General features: G+C 32.3%; 1 protein-coding gene across 3 annotated transcripts in view; it reads left to right on the forward strand.

Moving 5' to 3' along the window:
- LOC106459635 (rab3 GTPase-activating protein catalytic subunit-like) overlaps positions 1-18,422 on the forward strand; it is a 163,055-nt gene that overhangs the window by 41,483 nt on the left and 103,150 nt on the right. For all 3 annotated transcript variants that reach the window (XM_013919268.2, XM_022386163.1, XM_022386164.1), the window contains exons 12-15: positions 757-846; positions 1,507-1,712; positions 2,040-2,108; positions 2,719-2,891. In XM_013919268.2, coding sequence (XP_013774722.1) covers positions 757-846; positions 1,507-1,712; positions 2,040-2,108; positions 2,719-2,891 — 538 coding nt within the window. The remainder of the gene's footprint in view (positions 1-756; positions 847-1,506; positions 1,713-2,039; positions 2,109-2,718; positions 2,892-18,422) is intronic.

Genomic DNA, 18,422 nt, shown 5'->3' on the forward strand with positions numbered 1-18,422 from the left:
ATAAAGATTTTGCATGTGAAATTTGAAATTTTCTGATATACAAAAGTATTTTTAATTTTAAACTGAAAATTATTTTGCATGATAGATAGGCAAGATGTGAAAAGTAAAAAAAAAGGCATGAGAGAAACATTGCCTTACAAACCTTAAGACTTAATGAAAAAAATTATATATTTTGTGTATGAAAGTATTGTAATGTTTACTGATAAACTGACAAATTTCATTAACATTCACTTACTAATTTAAAAGTTATAGCATGAAAGCTATAACAAGCACAAAATGGTTATGAAGTCAGTCCCAGGGACCGAGCCCATGCTGAAAGAGTAAATGTGATAGTATAATTTTAAAATTATACCTTTTTTTAACATTCATATTATTTAAAGGGTAATGTTTATTATTTACTTTTCTTAGATACAATATTTTATGCATTTTTCATTTTACAGATTTTTACTTTGGCATTATTTTCTTATATTTGAATATATTTCAAGTGTGTAATTTGACTTTAGTGCATAACACTGTTCTGAGCTTCATTAATAAACTATCAGTAAAATAATTTATGTGTTAAAACTTGTTTTCAAATATGAACTGAATAAAATAGAAATTTAAAGTATTACCATCTATGTTAACATTATATGGCTATTTAATAAGACAAATAGCATATGCATTACTCACACTAAACCTACCTGTATAGTGTTATTAAAAGTTTCATTTTAACTATTGGATAATTTGAAGTTTCCAACATAAGTTGTCTTTTTTTAGGTGAATTTTTAGAAGAATTTGTTGCACTTTGTCATCGTAAAGAATCACAGCAACAGCTGCTAGGAAAACTGCCTGGAGAAGAATTTGATGGTGTGTCAGTTAAATTAAAGTTTTGAGAAGATGTACTGTATATGCTTTTTTTACTGTTACATTTTTTATGATAATGATAACCAATGTATGGGCAAATGATAAAAATAATTTTACAAATGATCTAGTCTACAGCATTCATTACCCATCACATCACTTGATTTTGTCTTGCTTCTTTTTCTTTACACTGTCATTATATTTCTCTTGTTGGGTGAATTAGTTTAGAGCATGTGTAGCTAACCTTTTAAAGTTCAAGAACCAAAAAGATACAGCTTTCAAAAATATTAAGCAGTATTAAGCATTCTTGCAGATATGTTATACTTTAAACTTTCATTACATCAGTGTTTCCGCTTAACAGTCACGTGGTTGATGGGGAATGCTGTTCTATCATGTTAAATTTGTACAAATAAATAAAAACAGATAAAATCATTATTGCCTACTCAGAAATTAGAAACACTCATAGAGCTACATTGCAACTACCAAAGAGCTGTATATGGCTTACATGATACCAGTTTACCACCCTTGGTGTAGAGTATCGATCACTTTACCCTTTGTCTTAAATGTCTGATTATTGAATGTTTCAATGCTATTATTAAAAAAAATTTGCAGTTGTAATAAAACCATGCTTAATTTTCCTGTTTGTTTATGTTTTGGTACTTTTAGATTCTAATGAGATTAGCCAAGCCTTAAACAAACTTGCCAGACCACATCCTATTCCTGTAACTTTACCAAATCTTTCTGCTGTTGTGTCTAAAGCTCGACCCAACTTGCATAAGAAAAGTGAAGTTTCTTTGATTGATGACAGTCTTCTTGATAAAATCCTGATCTTCTTGTTCCCAAATTCTGTATCAACTTTGACTGGTGACCAAGTAAGAAATCATAAACCTCAAAAAATAGTAAATCTGTCCTTTAGTTCTATCTTATAACCAAGTAATTATATATTAAAATAATGAAACTTAGGATAGTAAATCTGTATTTTAGCTTCTTTTACTGACCAAGTAAATAGGTAATGGAAATAATTTTATACTGTAGTTTTTCTACTAAATAGGTTTTAATGACTTTATTAAGAGATGATTTTGGTAACTAAAAGAAACAACCACTTAAGAGATACTGAATTTATATATATTCTCAATTTTCATAGATTGTGAATTGTTCTGATACCATGTAGAATAGTAACAAACTTCTCTCTTCTACAGGGGAGTGAGAAGAATGATGATTTTCAAAACTGTGTGGAAGAAAAAGAAATGCTTCCTGCTGAGCTAGATGTAAGATAATTAACTTTCTATTTCATTTTTATATTACTGTAAGGGGCCTAGTCTGAGCCTAGTGATTAGTATGTCAGGATGTGGGTCGAAAGATCTGTGGTTTGAAAAGTGATGCCATTTAAAATCATTGACACATTTTACTTGTGGGTGCATTATAAAAGCACTGTTATTTGTTTAAAAGAGTCATAAAAATCCCTTATGGTGGTGAGTGCACTGGATAGCTGCCTTCCCTCTGGTCATCAGAAATGCCAGTACCTGAATCCTTGGGGTCTGTTGTCTGAGCCATTTAGCCCATGTGTGTATAAAATGTCACTCAGGTTTAAAATTCCAATTCTTATTAAATTAAGGATAAATTAATATAAGTTAAACTTATATTCCCAGAGCTGATGAGTTTTGTGTATTTTTAGTTTTTGATGGAATAAATTACCTGTAGTCTATCTAAATTATCTAAAATTTAGATAATTAAAAATTATCTAAATTTGTTATTCTATAACAAATTTAGATAATTTTTTAGTTCTTGATCACAGAATATTGTATTTATTTATTTTGTTGTTGTTGACAAGAACAAACAAGTAGTTTTTCAATATCCTATATTTTTCTATACCATCAGGATCACATTCGATCATTTAAATCAGCACCACCTGATAGCTTGACCTGGAGGCTAGCTCTTGCTATGTGTCAAGTGAACCATAGTTATGGTGGTATTGCAGCTGTTGCTCATTTGTGGCATGAGTTTGTACTGGAGATGAGGTATCGCTGGGAAAACAACTTCACCTTACCCTGGTAAGTAGTTTGAGATGTATTTTTTCACTTGAGTATTGTATACTTTCATGTTATATTTAAAACCATTTATGTAACCGTAAACTGAGACTGCTTTTAATGTTTCCTGGCAACAGTTTTTGTAAAAACTAACAATTTCAAGCATAGAGCATTATGAAAGGTGTCAATGTAAGAGGGTAAAAGAATACCTGGATTTGATGTTACAAATTTTTCAAGCAAAGATTAAATCTGCTGAGTTTAACATAATTTAAATTGTAGGCACAACTACATATTTATGGTAAAATATGTCTCAAACTATATTGATAAACATATGATGAGAGAGCAATGTATTTCTGCTGGTATACATATGTTTTCATTAAAACTGATGGAAAACATTTTTAGTGTTCTTAATCTCATAGTTCATGGAAATTTGTGCAGTTGTCACTTTTTAAGGTTAATTTAGGTTTGAAGTTACTGTCTTAAAAATTATTAAAAGCTATAGGGAGGGACATTACTTGAATATGCTGAAATCATCTTCTTCAAATTAGTATTTTGACAACATTAAAACTTATGGACATTTTACTACTTTGAAAAATACAAATCATACAATAATAAACATGTCTGTTGGATAGTTTCAGTGAACTTATATAGTTGTCATTGTTCATCTTTTTTCCCATTCTATTATTTTCTTTAATTTTGTTCTCTTCATTCACTGTTTTATGTATAATACTCCCTATCTTTTTACTAAAACCATTAAGTTTCTTGGTGTTACCTTTGACAGGTGTTTTACTTGGACACCACATGCTCATTTCTTAGAGAAAAAATTACACAATTCTTGGACCAAATAATTTATGTTCTTATATGACTTTAAAATCTTTTTAAGTTTTTATCCAATTCACTCTTTGTAAATTTATAAGCCTATCTATATATATAATAAAGTTGCTAAGAATTAATTTAAACTTCCTGTCAGGTTTCAATTTACAAAATTTTGTTATCAGGAACTGCTCATTTTGTGTGTGTGTTTTGTGGTTGATATACCTCTATTACAATTTAAATGATCTTGTCTTTTTATTTATAGATATGTAGCACTTTTTATGGCTTTTATCATTTTATTGATTTGCTGTACATTTAATTTACTGTGTCTTTTACTTTTCACATTTATGGTTATTTTTTAATTATACATATACCCATACTTACTCATAAAACATGTTTTTCTCCACCTTCCTTTGTTTTTAGTTTTGCTTGAATTTTGCATCTATGAAGTACTGCTCCTTGAAGTCTCTTAGTTTTTTCCATATTTTTTAATGCTTTCAAAACTTTATATAATGAAGCTTTCTTTTAAATTATGTCAGTCATAGTCAACAATTTCCACGAGGATTTTACAATCAAACAAAACTATAATACTTTTGTCTGTAAAAGAACTGAAGACAAAATATCGAGTACTTTTCTGTGTTTAAAAATCTCAATTTTGTTACTTATGTTTCTAAGTATTATATACAAAAGGTTAACATAGTATTTCTACAAGTATGGCTAAATTTCACTTCTATCTGTAATGTGTTCATAGTCAGTAATTTTGAAACTTTGATAAAAGATAATAAAAAATAAATATAAACCTCTAAATTAAAACCTATTTTAGTTTATTTTCTATGATGTTTTGAGCAGACTCCCTTCATCGGGCAGTAAAGACTGTGTTACAACTGAATTGATTCAATTTTAACAGGGCCTTTACTGCCTGATGAGGAGTGTCTGCTTGAAACATCTCAGAAAATGAACTAGAAAAAGTATTCATTTAGATGTGTCTATTTATTCTTTATTATCTTTTATCAAAGTTTTTCTTCTCACATCTTGCAGAACTGCACTCATTCATTAAATGTTGAAAATGTTGTTTTTCCCTGTAAGTTTTTACATCTGTGAGTGTTTCTTAGCATTGATAAATTTGTATGTTATTTAACTGAAATTGAGATGATTCACTAGTTCATATAACATAGAATATATTGTAGTGATTTTTCTTTTTGTTATAGAATAATTCAAATGTATGACTCCAGTATTTTGGGTGCTAAGAAATAAATTTGATTAGCATGTTGTATTGTAGCTTCTGTATGTAACAGTTTATGGTCTATTTGTTTATCACATTTGGTGTGGTTCTGTAGCACATGGTGATCTTTCTTTATCACATTTGGCGTGGTTCTGTAGCACATGGTGACCTTTCTTTATCACATTTGGTGTGGTTCTGTAGCATGATGTTTTTATTATCACATTTGGTGTGGTTCTAAAGCACATGGTGATGTTTTTATTATCACATTTGATGTGGTTCTATAGCACATGGTGATGTTTTTATTATCACATTTGGTGTTGTTTGATACCACATGGTGATCTTTCTTTTGCTGGCAAGAATTGGATGAATGGTGAGACATACAAGTTTAAATTGTGGATGTCATTAGGTTTATTACTAATTGATACAATAATCTCTATTATAATTATGTTGTGGACTTTTTCTGTGAATTGTACTTGTTCATAGATACTAGTTATTATCAGTCATCCTGTGATAGTTGTCTCGTGTATCTTCCAGTGTGCGGAATTTTCTTTCTCTGAACTTCTAGTAGGAGGAGTTCATTCTCTTTATTGGTACTTTCCTTTCCAGGTAATTCTTGGACAGCTCTACTTGTACATTTTCTTATTGTCAACATGCAAAATGTATTCCCTGAAAATTCAAGATCTTTGAATTATCAAGTGAGGGACTATGTTACTCTGAGAATATGATGTGAATCATCCATAACTGAATCACTTTTATGTTGCTGGAGGGCTCTGAAATTATAGACTTTTATATGTTGACTGTAAAGTATTTTAATTAACATTAACTTATGGTCAGAGGAAGCTATGTACTTAGTAGAAACTAAAAATCAATCTGGCAATCAGTATAGGTAATTAAATACATTTTTCTTACATTTCTACTAATAAAGATAAAAATGTATTTTTTTTCATCAGTTGAGGATGCTTGCTGTTATGATATTTTCAGACATAATTTTGTTAATTATAAGATTTTATTAACCATGTTATTATCAGATTTGGTAAACAGCTTATGGATTGTTGTTCTATGATTTTAGAACTCATCAAGAAGTTGGGCAAGTGCTTGTCCTGGCATTTACTATCCTTTTCCATAAACCTTATCAGAATGTTTTATACAGTTTTGCTAATTTGCTTCACTAATCCATTGTACAGGATGTGGTACTTTAATTGCTGAAATTTTACCTATGTCCATCATGTAATACATTCAGTTATCAACAAACTAATCTCAAACCTGTTTGAGCATTATTCAGTGAGAGTGCCGGGTATTGTCATTGAAGCATTATATGACAAATCTAGGCTTTCATTCATTTGAGGAAATGATCTGCTATCATCATCATCATATACTTGTTACAATAAGGTGTCAGTAGCAAGTTTTTGCAATAGTTATACTTACCATTTCCATGAGGGCATTAACTGGGCATAGAAGCAGCTATCTTCTTCTAGGTCTTCTCTTCTGATACCTAACACACACACTGCCATTATTTGTTTTCAGTTGTTACATCTTTTAAGTTTTACTCAGTTGATGCCCTCATGTTTATCTGCTTGAATATCATGCAGCGAGTTTGACATTTTCTAAATGGATATATAGGATGTTTCATTAGAGTTTGACATTTATCTATATTCAGTTAATTCTAGTATTATATGCTTTTTTTTTATTAATAATATTTGGCCCAGCAAGTTCAGAACTGTTTTCTTGGTCTTCCATCACATCTTAGCCCCTAGTGTCTCAGCACTAAGTGTGAGAGCTTTTAATGCTAAAAATTGAGTTTTGATACCTGTGGTGGGCACAGCCTAGATATCTCATTGTGTAGTTTTGAATTTAACAACAAACAAATAAACCATCATATCATATATGACCTAGGTTATTTCGTGCATTTATTAAATACAATATAACTGTTGCTGTTTCAGTCAGCTGTATTTTCTCAGCTCTTTAAGCATCTATTAAGGAGACTACACTGGATAACTTCCTAGTGGTGTGAGCAATTAAGAGCATATCTTTGGGACTCAAGGATTTATTAACTATTTTGACTAAAAACAGTCAATTGAATGTAGAATTAGTTGTAAAGTTTGTAAAGAAGCCATTAGTATTATCTTCTGATGAAAGCAAACTATGTACTTAAGAGTGAATCTAAAAATCAACCTGCAATAAGTATAATTAATTAAATATACAGTAATACCTCAATGACTCGGAACATTTGGGGCTAAAGCCATGCCGAGTTATTGAGGTAATTTTCTCCCACTCACAAATCACAACTTTTTTGGCACAAATAAACTACTTAACACTACTGTTGTTTGAATTTAAAAAAAAAACACGTTAAGAATTAACACTTAACAGCACTGCAGGCCAAGAAAAATGATGATTCAAGCTTATGGTACCATGTGGTAGGTGACAGAGGTGATTGTAGGAGGGCTTAATGCACTTTGGTAAATACTGTACACCACTTAAACACTACTTTATCAATTAAAAATTAAATACATTTTGAATGGTCACTTGAACAATAAATCATTCACTTAAAAATTAAAGATTATTTGAATACACCAAGTTATTAACTTAGAAATTAAAGATTAATTTATAAATAAATTATTCACTGTCTGAAGACATCAACTGTCGTGGGGGTTCTGGGGTAATGGGAAGGAAGCTGGCACTGCTGGAATTGGTGTCTGAGGAAGAGTATCCAGATGCTGCAAGTAGACTTATGGAGGCTTCACAACTGGTGGAAGGAAGATTTCGTCTGGGTTTTTTTTAACAGGGGTTTATAAAAGTCGGATATTTCACCCTGTTTGTAATTGCTGTGCTGATGCTTGATGACAACTGCCCTGATATCTCTCAAAGTTGCGTAGTGCTGTTCCAAATCAACCAACTGCCTCCAGTTGCTTGGGAGAGTTTGTAAGGACTCTTAGAAAGCCTGAATATTTTTCAGGGATGCCTTGTTATATCAAATTCCGAGGTATCAAGGGATTACTGTACTTTTCTTACATTAACTGAGTTTGAGGGGGTTGATACCTGCCTTCATGTAGGTGTGTTAATCCACAAGCCTCTGCTGGTACCTTACTGGTTTGTTGATATGCTTGTAAATTAAGTAGGATTCTTAAACTATGCCAGTCAATCTTTAAATCTTAGAATCAATTTATTACTATTTTTAAGATTTACTGAGCTAAATTTTTATTGAATAGGAAATATTTTAGTGGGATAAACTGTCATATATTTTTTTTGAATTTTTTGGAAAGAAGTGAAGTCCAAGGCAGTATGGGATTTTAATTTCTTGTCCTGGGGAGAAAGTAATAGAAATATTTTTAATTATAGGTTATATCATTCTTCTGGAGAAGATAAGTATTATTTCAATATTTTTAAAGTCTGGAGTTGTTATTTTCGTGTATTTTAGTTGGTGGTTTAGGTAGAATTGGACACTTTTAGGTTTTATTACTACAGGTGCAGCTAAGTTTAAAGTTACAACATGAGGCTTAATACTAGATTGTTTGGCTTTTTTTATCTTTTTTTAGTTTTAAGGTAACTATTAGTACTGGGTTATAGGAAAATAGAATTATTATACAGTTTTCACTAGTGCAACTAAGAAAGAAGGAAAATCTGTTTAACTTGAATTATTTTTCTATTAATATTTGAAAGCTGCTGAAAATTTAATACATTAGACTAAATTGTTTAAATTAGCATTTAGTTGTGTATAACTAGAAATAAGGTGTATGTCACAACTGTGGTACTGACGTTGGTAATTAAAGGTATGAGTATTGATTAATGTAGGATTTTGATGTCACATTTATCTACAATTGAATACTGTTTAACCTACAGTTTGGTTTGGCAAGTTTAATGCAACTTTAGCTATAATTTATGTTTCTTCAGTTATTGGTAAGTTATAAAAATAGGTTAGAAGATAAGGTAGTGATAAAATAGCATAATATATTTAACTTTAATGTTAAGTTTAACAGTTTTGTTAGTAGGCTACATGTATTTAGTGGTGATAATTTTTTGACAAGTTACAATGGTTAAGAGTAGTGTAGGTTTTAAGTACTCGCAGTTTGTAAGGTACGACAGGTGCAAGGAGTTGGTTTTATTTGGGAACTTGGGACTGGTGTGCACAATTAAGGAAGCTAGTTGTGAATATGTACAATTTGTATGTGGAGTTGTAGGCTGGAGGAGAAATTGAAGGTAATCCTAAATAGAATAGAGGCAGTAGAAAAAGAGAAGGGTAAACTGTGGGAAATGGCAGCAGGATTTCAAGAGGAGTTTAAGCTTTTGCATGCAAGGGATATACAGTGGTTAACAATGACTTTCAGAAAGTTAGAAATGGTATTAATAGGGCTAGTAGTAGTGGATTTAATTACAATGAGCAGGTTCTAATAAGTAACAGATTTCAACCTTTAGCTTGTGCAGATTAAAAACTAGGGAGAGAAGGATAACAAAAGGGACAAATAAAGATGGGGATGAAAACATAAGGAGGTTATTGTTATTAGAGATTCTTTAGTACAGCATGTGGATAAGATATTCTGTGGGATAAATAGGGAGAAAAGAATTAGATTATGCTATCCAGGGGCATGAGGGGGAGGATATAACTGACAGAGCAAGTGATATAGTAAAGGGTGCTAACAGTGATGCAATCTCTGTAGTGTACATGGGGGCTAATGATGTAGGGAAGGGTAGGTCAGAGGTGCTAATTGTTAAGTAAAAGGCATTGATAAAGATATTCAAAGAAAAGGTTTATAATTTTGTCAGGAATATTGCAAATACATAATTGTGGGGATGAAATTTTAAGTAGGGCTAAATAATAGATTTGGACAAGCAGATTGTGTGGATGGATTCGTAGGATCAGTTCAGTGGGAGAAGGAAGCTTTTTGGAATGTATGGTTTACATTTAAAAATGATAGAGGCTGGCTTATTTGCAAGGGCTATAAACTGAATTATAAGGGCAGCTTTAAACTAGGTCTATCCAGTGGTGAAGGTTAGAATAATGAAGAAAAAATAAAATGTAGAGAAAAGTATAGTGTAGAATCAAAGTACAAAAGTAGTTCTAATGGTGTGATACACTGTTACTAGAAGTGTCAGAAATAAAACGGATGAATGACTTGAGAACATTGGTCATAACGGAGGATTTTGATGTCATGGGTATAACTGAAACGTGGTTAAATGTAGACAATTTTGATGACAGGAATTATAATACAGTCTGCAATAATTTCATATTAAAAGCGCCACCGTATGCTCTTTCTCTAAACTCACAATCACGAATTCTAGACCTAAATAATAATATTTTGATGCATATTTATACCCCGACAGAAGTCTAGAACATTCCATGCAATACAGTGTACCAGTGCTTCAGTGTTCCTAATATCTTTATGTTACTGAAACTCTTTGCCACACTGTCACTAAGTTCATGTTCGTGTGAACGGTCGGCATCTACTCTCCACTAGTTGAATAATTACCTGAAGTGTACACAAACCGAAAAAAGACTGAGTGCTCTAGCTTTAATACATATCATTATGACACTGCTGTCAACAACCAAACTGTATGCAAGCTATTTATGGAAAAGCACCCCAGAAGAATGGAGCATGCTAACACATTATTTTGGTAGTACATATATGTGTGTATATGATAGCCAATGATTGAAATAGTTAATATACTATTGTTTAACAGAGTTGTTTAAATTAGTAATATAATTTAACAATTAGTAACTGTTCTATATGTAGATAGTACAGTACTTTACTGTAATAAAGCATACATACTTATACCAATTTAAGTCTAGCTCCTCATGCAGTGTTACAACAGAATGATGATTTATTGACTTTTCATTGGATTTTTGTGGATTCTATATGAACATCCATGCAGTTGTTTAAACTATATTTCATGCAATATTGCTTCCAGATTTAATCTCATAGCACCTATTTTTTAAAAGTTTTAGGGGAGGGGCATACTCACAGACCTCCATAGCATTAGCATGCTTTGTATGCTGATTGTACTTCAAAAATATGTGTTGGCTTTAGATCCCACAAATTAGAACCCCTACTTAAAACATTGTGCATATGGATCTGAGGTTATCACACGAGGGTAAGATCTCTGAAATTGTTTTCCCTTGAAAAAAAAGAATTAGAGGGGATCTGATTGAGTTGTTTAAAGTTATAAAGGGAATTGATAACTTTGGTGCATCATCTTTTTTGTATCTAATGGCAAGCATAGTAAAACTAAGGGACAAATATAAATTTTTGGCAGGGTAGAAGTCATCTTCATCTGTGACAACTTTATTTTTCTAACAGAATAATTGACCTTTGGAACAGGTTGCCTTCAGATATGGTAAATGCAGTTAATTTAAGGGAGTTTGAAAGGAAGGCTTGATAAATATTTGAATGATAAGATCTGGCTTTGAGTGTTTTAATTTTAGTTTAGAGTGTAGTATAATGGATAGTATGGTCTAGATGTACTAACAGGTCCTTTGTTGTCTTTAAATTAGATATATATGTATATGGCTCACTGGAGTGGAAGCTAGAAGAACTCTTAAGCTTTTTCAATAACACAGGCCTGTGAATTTAAACTTCATAAAAGTTGTTTTGGTTTTAATAATGGACTTACCATAATTCAGCCATGCAGATTTCAAAAATAATATTCATTTTTTTCTACCACGTAAGGACTTTTTACAAATTGGGAAGAAAAAAAACTTTTACTTAGATCAAATTATTATCTTGTTTACCACAATGGAAATTTTTTATCAGTATGTTTGTTAAGAAAAATACAAACAAACTGGAGAAAATGGAAGAACATTGTTGTCAAACGAATATGCATCCTCATTCATCCTGATTTTGTTTTGTAACTTCTATGTCTTTTTTGTCTCAAAACTACGTGTTGTGGTCTTTCTTTTATGTATTGTGTCTGGATAATCAGCCATCATGCTGATGTTCCACCTTCCCTGATACCTTCTCTCCATTTTCCTGATGTAGTGATGAAACCTTTCCCCTTTTTTTTGCTGATGGCACTGAGATTTTCAGGGAAATAGTCAATATGTGAGTGTAAGAAATGAACTTTCAAGCTCATATTACAAATTTTTTCTACAAAATTTAAGGGCATTTCCCACTTAGCAGTTGAATTGCTAACGTTGATTAAATAAAACCAACAAATCAACATAATTTGATTTTTAAACATACAGTAATCACACACTGGTCTTCTGTAAATCAAATAAATTGATAAATAATGAATTTATGGAGCATATTATTGACAATATTTTTGTAATTTGGGCCCTTGTTGTTTCCTATAAATCTGTCAATAACATTTTTAAAGGCAATCCACACTTCATTTTTCAACTTTCCTCATTGTCTTTTTGAACTGTTCATCCAAAATCAATTTCCTAATCTGAGGCCCAACAAAAATCGCTTCTTTAAATTTTGCTTCTGAAAGAGCTGGGAATTTCCCACATAGATACTTGAAACAGTCGCCATCTTTGTCTAAGGCCATTATAAATTGCTTCATCAAGCCCAGTTTTATGTGAAGTGGAGATAATGGAACTTTCTTTACTTAACCAAACTTTCACGTTCAGTGTTTTCGATCATAGTATCAGGTTGACTCTGTATAGCTATTGCTTCTTTATCCAGTAGTGATGTCCTGCACTGCCGTTCCATTCACACAAAAAACATGGAAACTTTGTATAATCAGATTGTTGATCCAACAACATACAAAGTACTTTTATGTCTCAGCAAAGTAGCCAACCATGTTCTTTGTATTTGACCTTAATAAGTAGAAGTTCAAGAATTTCATAGTTTCCTTCAAGTGAACTGCATGAGCAATAGGAACAGATGCATATATGTTATCATTGTGAAGGATAACACCTTTTAAACTTCTTTTGGAAGAATCAGTGAACAATTGCCACTCACTTGATTCATAGGCTGCAACTCCTAGTATTGGTATTAATTCAGTAATATTGTTGCAATAAACCAGTGAACTTTCTTATGAAAATTATGGTATAAACTCTTATTGCCCTAGTGACGAATAAATAATATTGAAAAGGAAAAAATAATGTCAAAGTGCACGCACTAATAAATACTATTCAGAAATGACACGTCATGCGGCCTGTTAACCGTTTACATACTAGCGGTGTTTCTCGTAGGTTCTAGAACGATCGATAAGACTCTCTGGTCGCGATTTCTCTAGAGAAATTTATAGCCAGTGGTTGTCAACATTTTAAGCATAACAAAATGTGACCTAATTTCAATGAAAATGATTCACTTATGTAAAAGTACATATGACATTTTGTGAAAGATCTGTAAGTGATGGAGAAAAATTTATGATATTTTCGGATTCAGCATACAGGAATTACTGTACAATATGTAAAAATTTCAAGACAATAAAACCATCGCAGGCCTGTGTAATTCAAAGTTATATTTCAAATGTCACAATAGAAAGGTCATCATAATCTAAATGTGTAGAATGAAAAGTTATAGTGATATGAAGTTAAAGTCTATGTAAATTAACTGTCACAGAAACATTGAGTATTCGTATCTCAGAATAAAAATTACAAGTTGTACCTAAGTTGTTTTTTATGATGATTTGTGGTTAATCATCTTCACAGGTCATCTTTATGAATGTAAGTTCACATTAAGGAAAACCACATGGTATTTTTAGTGGTTTTAAAACTTATTCAGTAATAGCATTAGTATTCAATAAATGTTTTTAATCAGCCCATAAAGACTTGACCTTCATTTATTAAAGCCACGGGTGCAAGTCTTTCGAAAGGTTCAATAACATGTGAACTTTTCCAACCTGTGTAATCATAAAGAGCGAGTGAAACTGCACGGGATAATTTCAATACATTATCCCTTACTTTCTCAAATAAACAATTATATTTTTCAGCCTTGCGCCAGTCTATAAAAGCTGGTCTGGCATGGCCTAGTGGTCAGGGGCTCGACTAGCAATCTGTGGGCCGTGGGATCGAATCCTTTCACCGAATATTCTCGCCTTTTTAGCCATGGGAGCTTTATAATGTGACGTCCAAGCGCACTATTCGTTGATAAAGAGTGGCCCAAGAATTGGCAGTGGGTGGTGTTAACTAGCTGCTTTACCTCTACTCTGTCACTTGAAAATTAGGGACAACAGCTAGCGCAGGTAGCCCTCGAGTAGCTTTGCGCGAAATTTAATCAGAAAACAAACTCATGAAAACTTGACAGTTTCCGATGTAATACTGTGAAAGACAGGTATGCATATTATCTCAACTGGCTAGTTTTGCAACTCTTTTTCACCCACTTCTGTATTCTCCATATCATTATAGGTTTTTATAGTTTTGGTGTGAATTTATTTCTCATATTAACAAGAACTATTTAGTTTGTTACTTACGATCGTCTTCAGTAATGTACAGTTTGTTATTTTATGTTATGATTTAAGTAGATTATTTTTCATCGGAAGCTTGTAATAATTGACTATGATGTAGCAGGAATATAAAATAGTTTATTTTATAATAATTTTGTATGCTCGAAGTTTTGTAGCTTCTTGTGTCCAGAACATGTTTATTATTGGTGGAATTGTAATATTGAATGGTCTGGTTAAATGAAGCATGTTTCTATTCGTAGTTACACTTTACATCATTTTTAATATAAATAATTAGTGGCTTTTGTTTTATTTATTCCGTGTTTACTGGTTAGTAAGGTTTGACTGAGACTGAACAGAACATTACACGATTCGCGTTTTGTCTACAGTCAAGGTCAAGTTCCAAACATGGAAAGTCAAGTACAATGACGATGTGAGAACATGATGTTTGGAAGTTCTAAGAAAAGTAGTGAAAGCATGGGTCACAGGGGTGGGGCTAGACGAATGGAAAGTGTGCTAACCCTGCAAGAGCCTTACGAGGCGCCCGCCTTACCTAACATGGAATTCATTAGAGTCGTATGTTTCTAGATATTTGTTGGCTCGCCCTCTTTGTGCAATTACTGATTTCTTTGTCATTCATAATTGAAACCTAGCACCTGTTTATGGGTAAACTTGATATAAACTTCCATTTACTTGAGAAAGGGTTTGTCAGTTGTTCTTTATAATATGTTAGGTTGTGATATATAAAACCAGATAACAATAGCATACGTCTTTCTAGTTATATCTTCTTTTCTGATATTCACCCATTTTTATTTTGTGTTTTTAAAGTTACGTTTAAATATGTTTCTTAAAGTTTTTAGGGAGAAATCAACATTTTAACTCACGCATGTCAATGAAGTGTATTCGAATCACGTGAAAACATTGAAGAAAACAAAAGATGCAACACTCGACAAATTAGATAAATAAGCCCTGTGAAGGGCCGTTGCCCGAAACGTTGTTTTCAAATTATTACTTTAATTTTGGCGAGTGCTTAACTTTGTTTGTTTTCTTTCACATTTTGTACATTCTTCACCAACACAGGTCTTTTTATTATTAGATCGTATGAAAACCTGGTTGATTACTTTCTCAGTGATCTTATAACGCTAAATATCGGATTTGATGTCCGCGATGAGTACAGCGCATAAACACAAAACACACGTTTTACGGTGTATGCTTTTTTCACCGGTAGTAAAGTTCACAAACGTATTTCCGGTAGATTGATTTGTAAAGTTTATGTACGAGTAAAAAAAGCCCGTTCTTGTGTAAAAATGTAAATTAGTATGAATAAAGTAGCTACTGCAAAACTAGTTAAAACATCAAAATATTAGTTGTACGCAAGTAATCATTTTTCACTGCAGACTGCTTAAAATTCTTGTGATAAGTTTGGTGTACCAGTTAAAGATGTGTAGCAGTAAATAACTTACGAGTATGTTCATTTCTATATGGTTTTTTTTCATTTCAAACCCTCTGTCAAGACCAAAAAATACTTACCTGTTGGCCAACATTTGAACCAACCACCACTCTGTTAATGACATAATTCTTATTGGTGTTTAAACCAAAAAGACGACAGAAAAATAAAAAAGCGTCCTGAATCAGTATTTTAAACATTAACCCCATATGGTATGATCTTCGTCCTTAAACTAAAGTATGTCTAGAAAATCTTAGATAATTCTGTTTTGAAACGAATTTCTCTGTTCATATATTAATAGCTTTTTAATTCCTGTTACTTTATTAAAACTGTTTTATCTCTTATTTTTCATATCTATTATTTTTATGTTATATATATTACTGAAATTCATTTCGAATTTTTTTATATTAATATTCCATTTTTCCAAGTTCATTGATCATTAAGTGCTTTTGTTAATATATATCCCAGTTGTTCTGGACATTCCTTCTTGCACAAACACATATTTGTGTAATCATATTCCAAAGCTAATCCTGCTTTTTTATCTCCCACCACTTGCTCATCACACACACAACGCTTTATTTCAAATTGGTTCATTTATGACTAGCTATCAGTCCCTGGTTTCATACCGCAGTATTCTATGACTAGCTACCAGTCCCTGGTTTCATACCGCAGTATTCTACGACTAGCTATCAGTCCCTGGTTTCATACCGCAGTATTCTTTGACTAGCTATCAGTCCCTGGTTTCATACCGCAGTATTTTATGACTAGCTATCAGTCACTGGTTTCATACCGCAGTATTCTATGACTAGCTGCCTGTCCCTAGTTTCAAACCGCTGTTCTCTGACTAGCTGTCAGTCCCTGGTTTCATACCGCTGTTCTATGACTAGTTGTCAGTCCCTGGTTTGTTTGTTTTTTAGTTCCATATTAAAATATTAAAAACACGTGCTCCCTGTAAATGTGTGATAAAAACAACCAAACATGAGGACTTGTTTAAATCCTTGTTTTCTAATTAGTTATACAGTATCAGATATAACACGTGATATTCCTATAAGCATGCACGATCAGCAATAAAGTGATCATCATAAAGAAACCAAGTGCTTTAACAAAGTGGACTTTCCTTCATCAGGGGTAAACAGCAAATGACAACAGTTATGTGGTCGTTCTACCACAAGTGATACGTCATATGTTTCGAAGAATTACCGCAGTATTTTATGACTAGCTATCAGTCCCTGGTTTCATACCGCAGTATTCTATGACTAGCTACCAGTCCCTGGTTTCATACCGCAGAATTCTATGACTAGCTACCAGTCCCTAGTTCACATCGCAGTATTCTATGACTAGCTACCAGTCCCTGGTTTCATACCGCAGTATTTATGACTAGCTATCAGTCCCTGGTTTCAAACTGCAGTATTCTATGACTAGCTACCAGTCCCTGGTTTCAAAGAATACTGCAGTTTGAAACCAGGGACTGGTAGCTAGTCATAGAATACTGCAGTTTGAAACTAGGGACAGGCAGCTAGTCACAGAATACTGCGGTATGAAACTAGGCAACATGTTTGAAATTTTAGTGATGGCAGAAAAATATCTTTCAATCGATATCTTTCTCAAAGCTTTAGCTTTTTTGACTGTGCCAGAGTAATTGTGGATATGAGGCAATTTTCCGTCGTTTATACTAAACTATCTTTAGTATTGCCATGACTTATGCAAGTTGTAGAAAGGCCGAAACTGAAGTATGGTACATACAATCAAGGATACCTGTGTTTTAAGGGAAGAGTATGTACATATTGTATGCTTATAAGAAATGTGTATCACCTGTTGCAACCTCTTTATTTATTCAATTCTTCGTGTATACATATGTTTTTCCACCCACAATAGTTTTATTTCAGCATGTTCAAACGATATCAATGCATCAAATTCTGTTTAAAATGACAAGTGAAAAACACGAACTATAATTATTAACTTGTACTTTTATAGTTCCATGCTACATTTGAAACCCAACTATAACACAAAGTATAATCATTAACTTATACTTTTATAGTTGCACGCTACAGTTGAAACCCAAGTATAACACAAACTATAATCATTAACTTGTACTTTTATAGTTCCATGCTACAGTTGAAACCCAAGTATAACACAAACTATAATCATTAACTTGTACTTTTATAGTTCCATGCTACATTTGAAACCCAACTATAACACGAACTATAATTATTAACTTGTACTTTTATAGTTCCATGCTACATATGAAACCCAACTATAACACAAACTAAAATCATTAACTTATACTTTTATAGTTGCACGCTACAGTTGAAACCCAAGTATAACGCAAACTATAATCATTAACTTGTACTTTTATAGTTCCATGCTACAGTTGAAACCCAAGTATAGCACAAACTATAATCATTAACTTGTACTTTTATAATTGCATGCTACAGTTGAAACCCAAATATTTTATTTTCAGTTTTATCTTTTCTCAACCGTTTGGGGAAAATCTGTCTTCTAGCTGGCAAGTTACGTAAACAGTTGTTAGTGTTAATATGTGGCTCACTAAAGAAAGATTTCTGTACGAGTGTGTTTGTAAGGTGCCTGTATCTGCATATTTAACTAAAGAACGTGAGGTCGTTCCGTACTTGTTTGGTATGTTGTTTTTTCACATGCTTCACCTTAACGATCAGTTGCAGAATATTTAGCCTTGTGACTTATTAGCCTAGTTTTCTTTGTGTGTTAACCCAATCTTTTTAGCATTTCTGTT

This window comes from Limulus polyphemus, unplaced genomic scaffold, assembly GCF_000517525.1.
Source record: "Limulus polyphemus unplaced genomic scaffold, Limulus_polyphemus-2.1.2 Scaffold641, whole genome shotgun sequence".
Taxonomy (NCBI): Eukaryota; Metazoa; Arthropoda; class Merostomata; order Xiphosura; family Limulidae; genus Limulus; species Limulus polyphemus.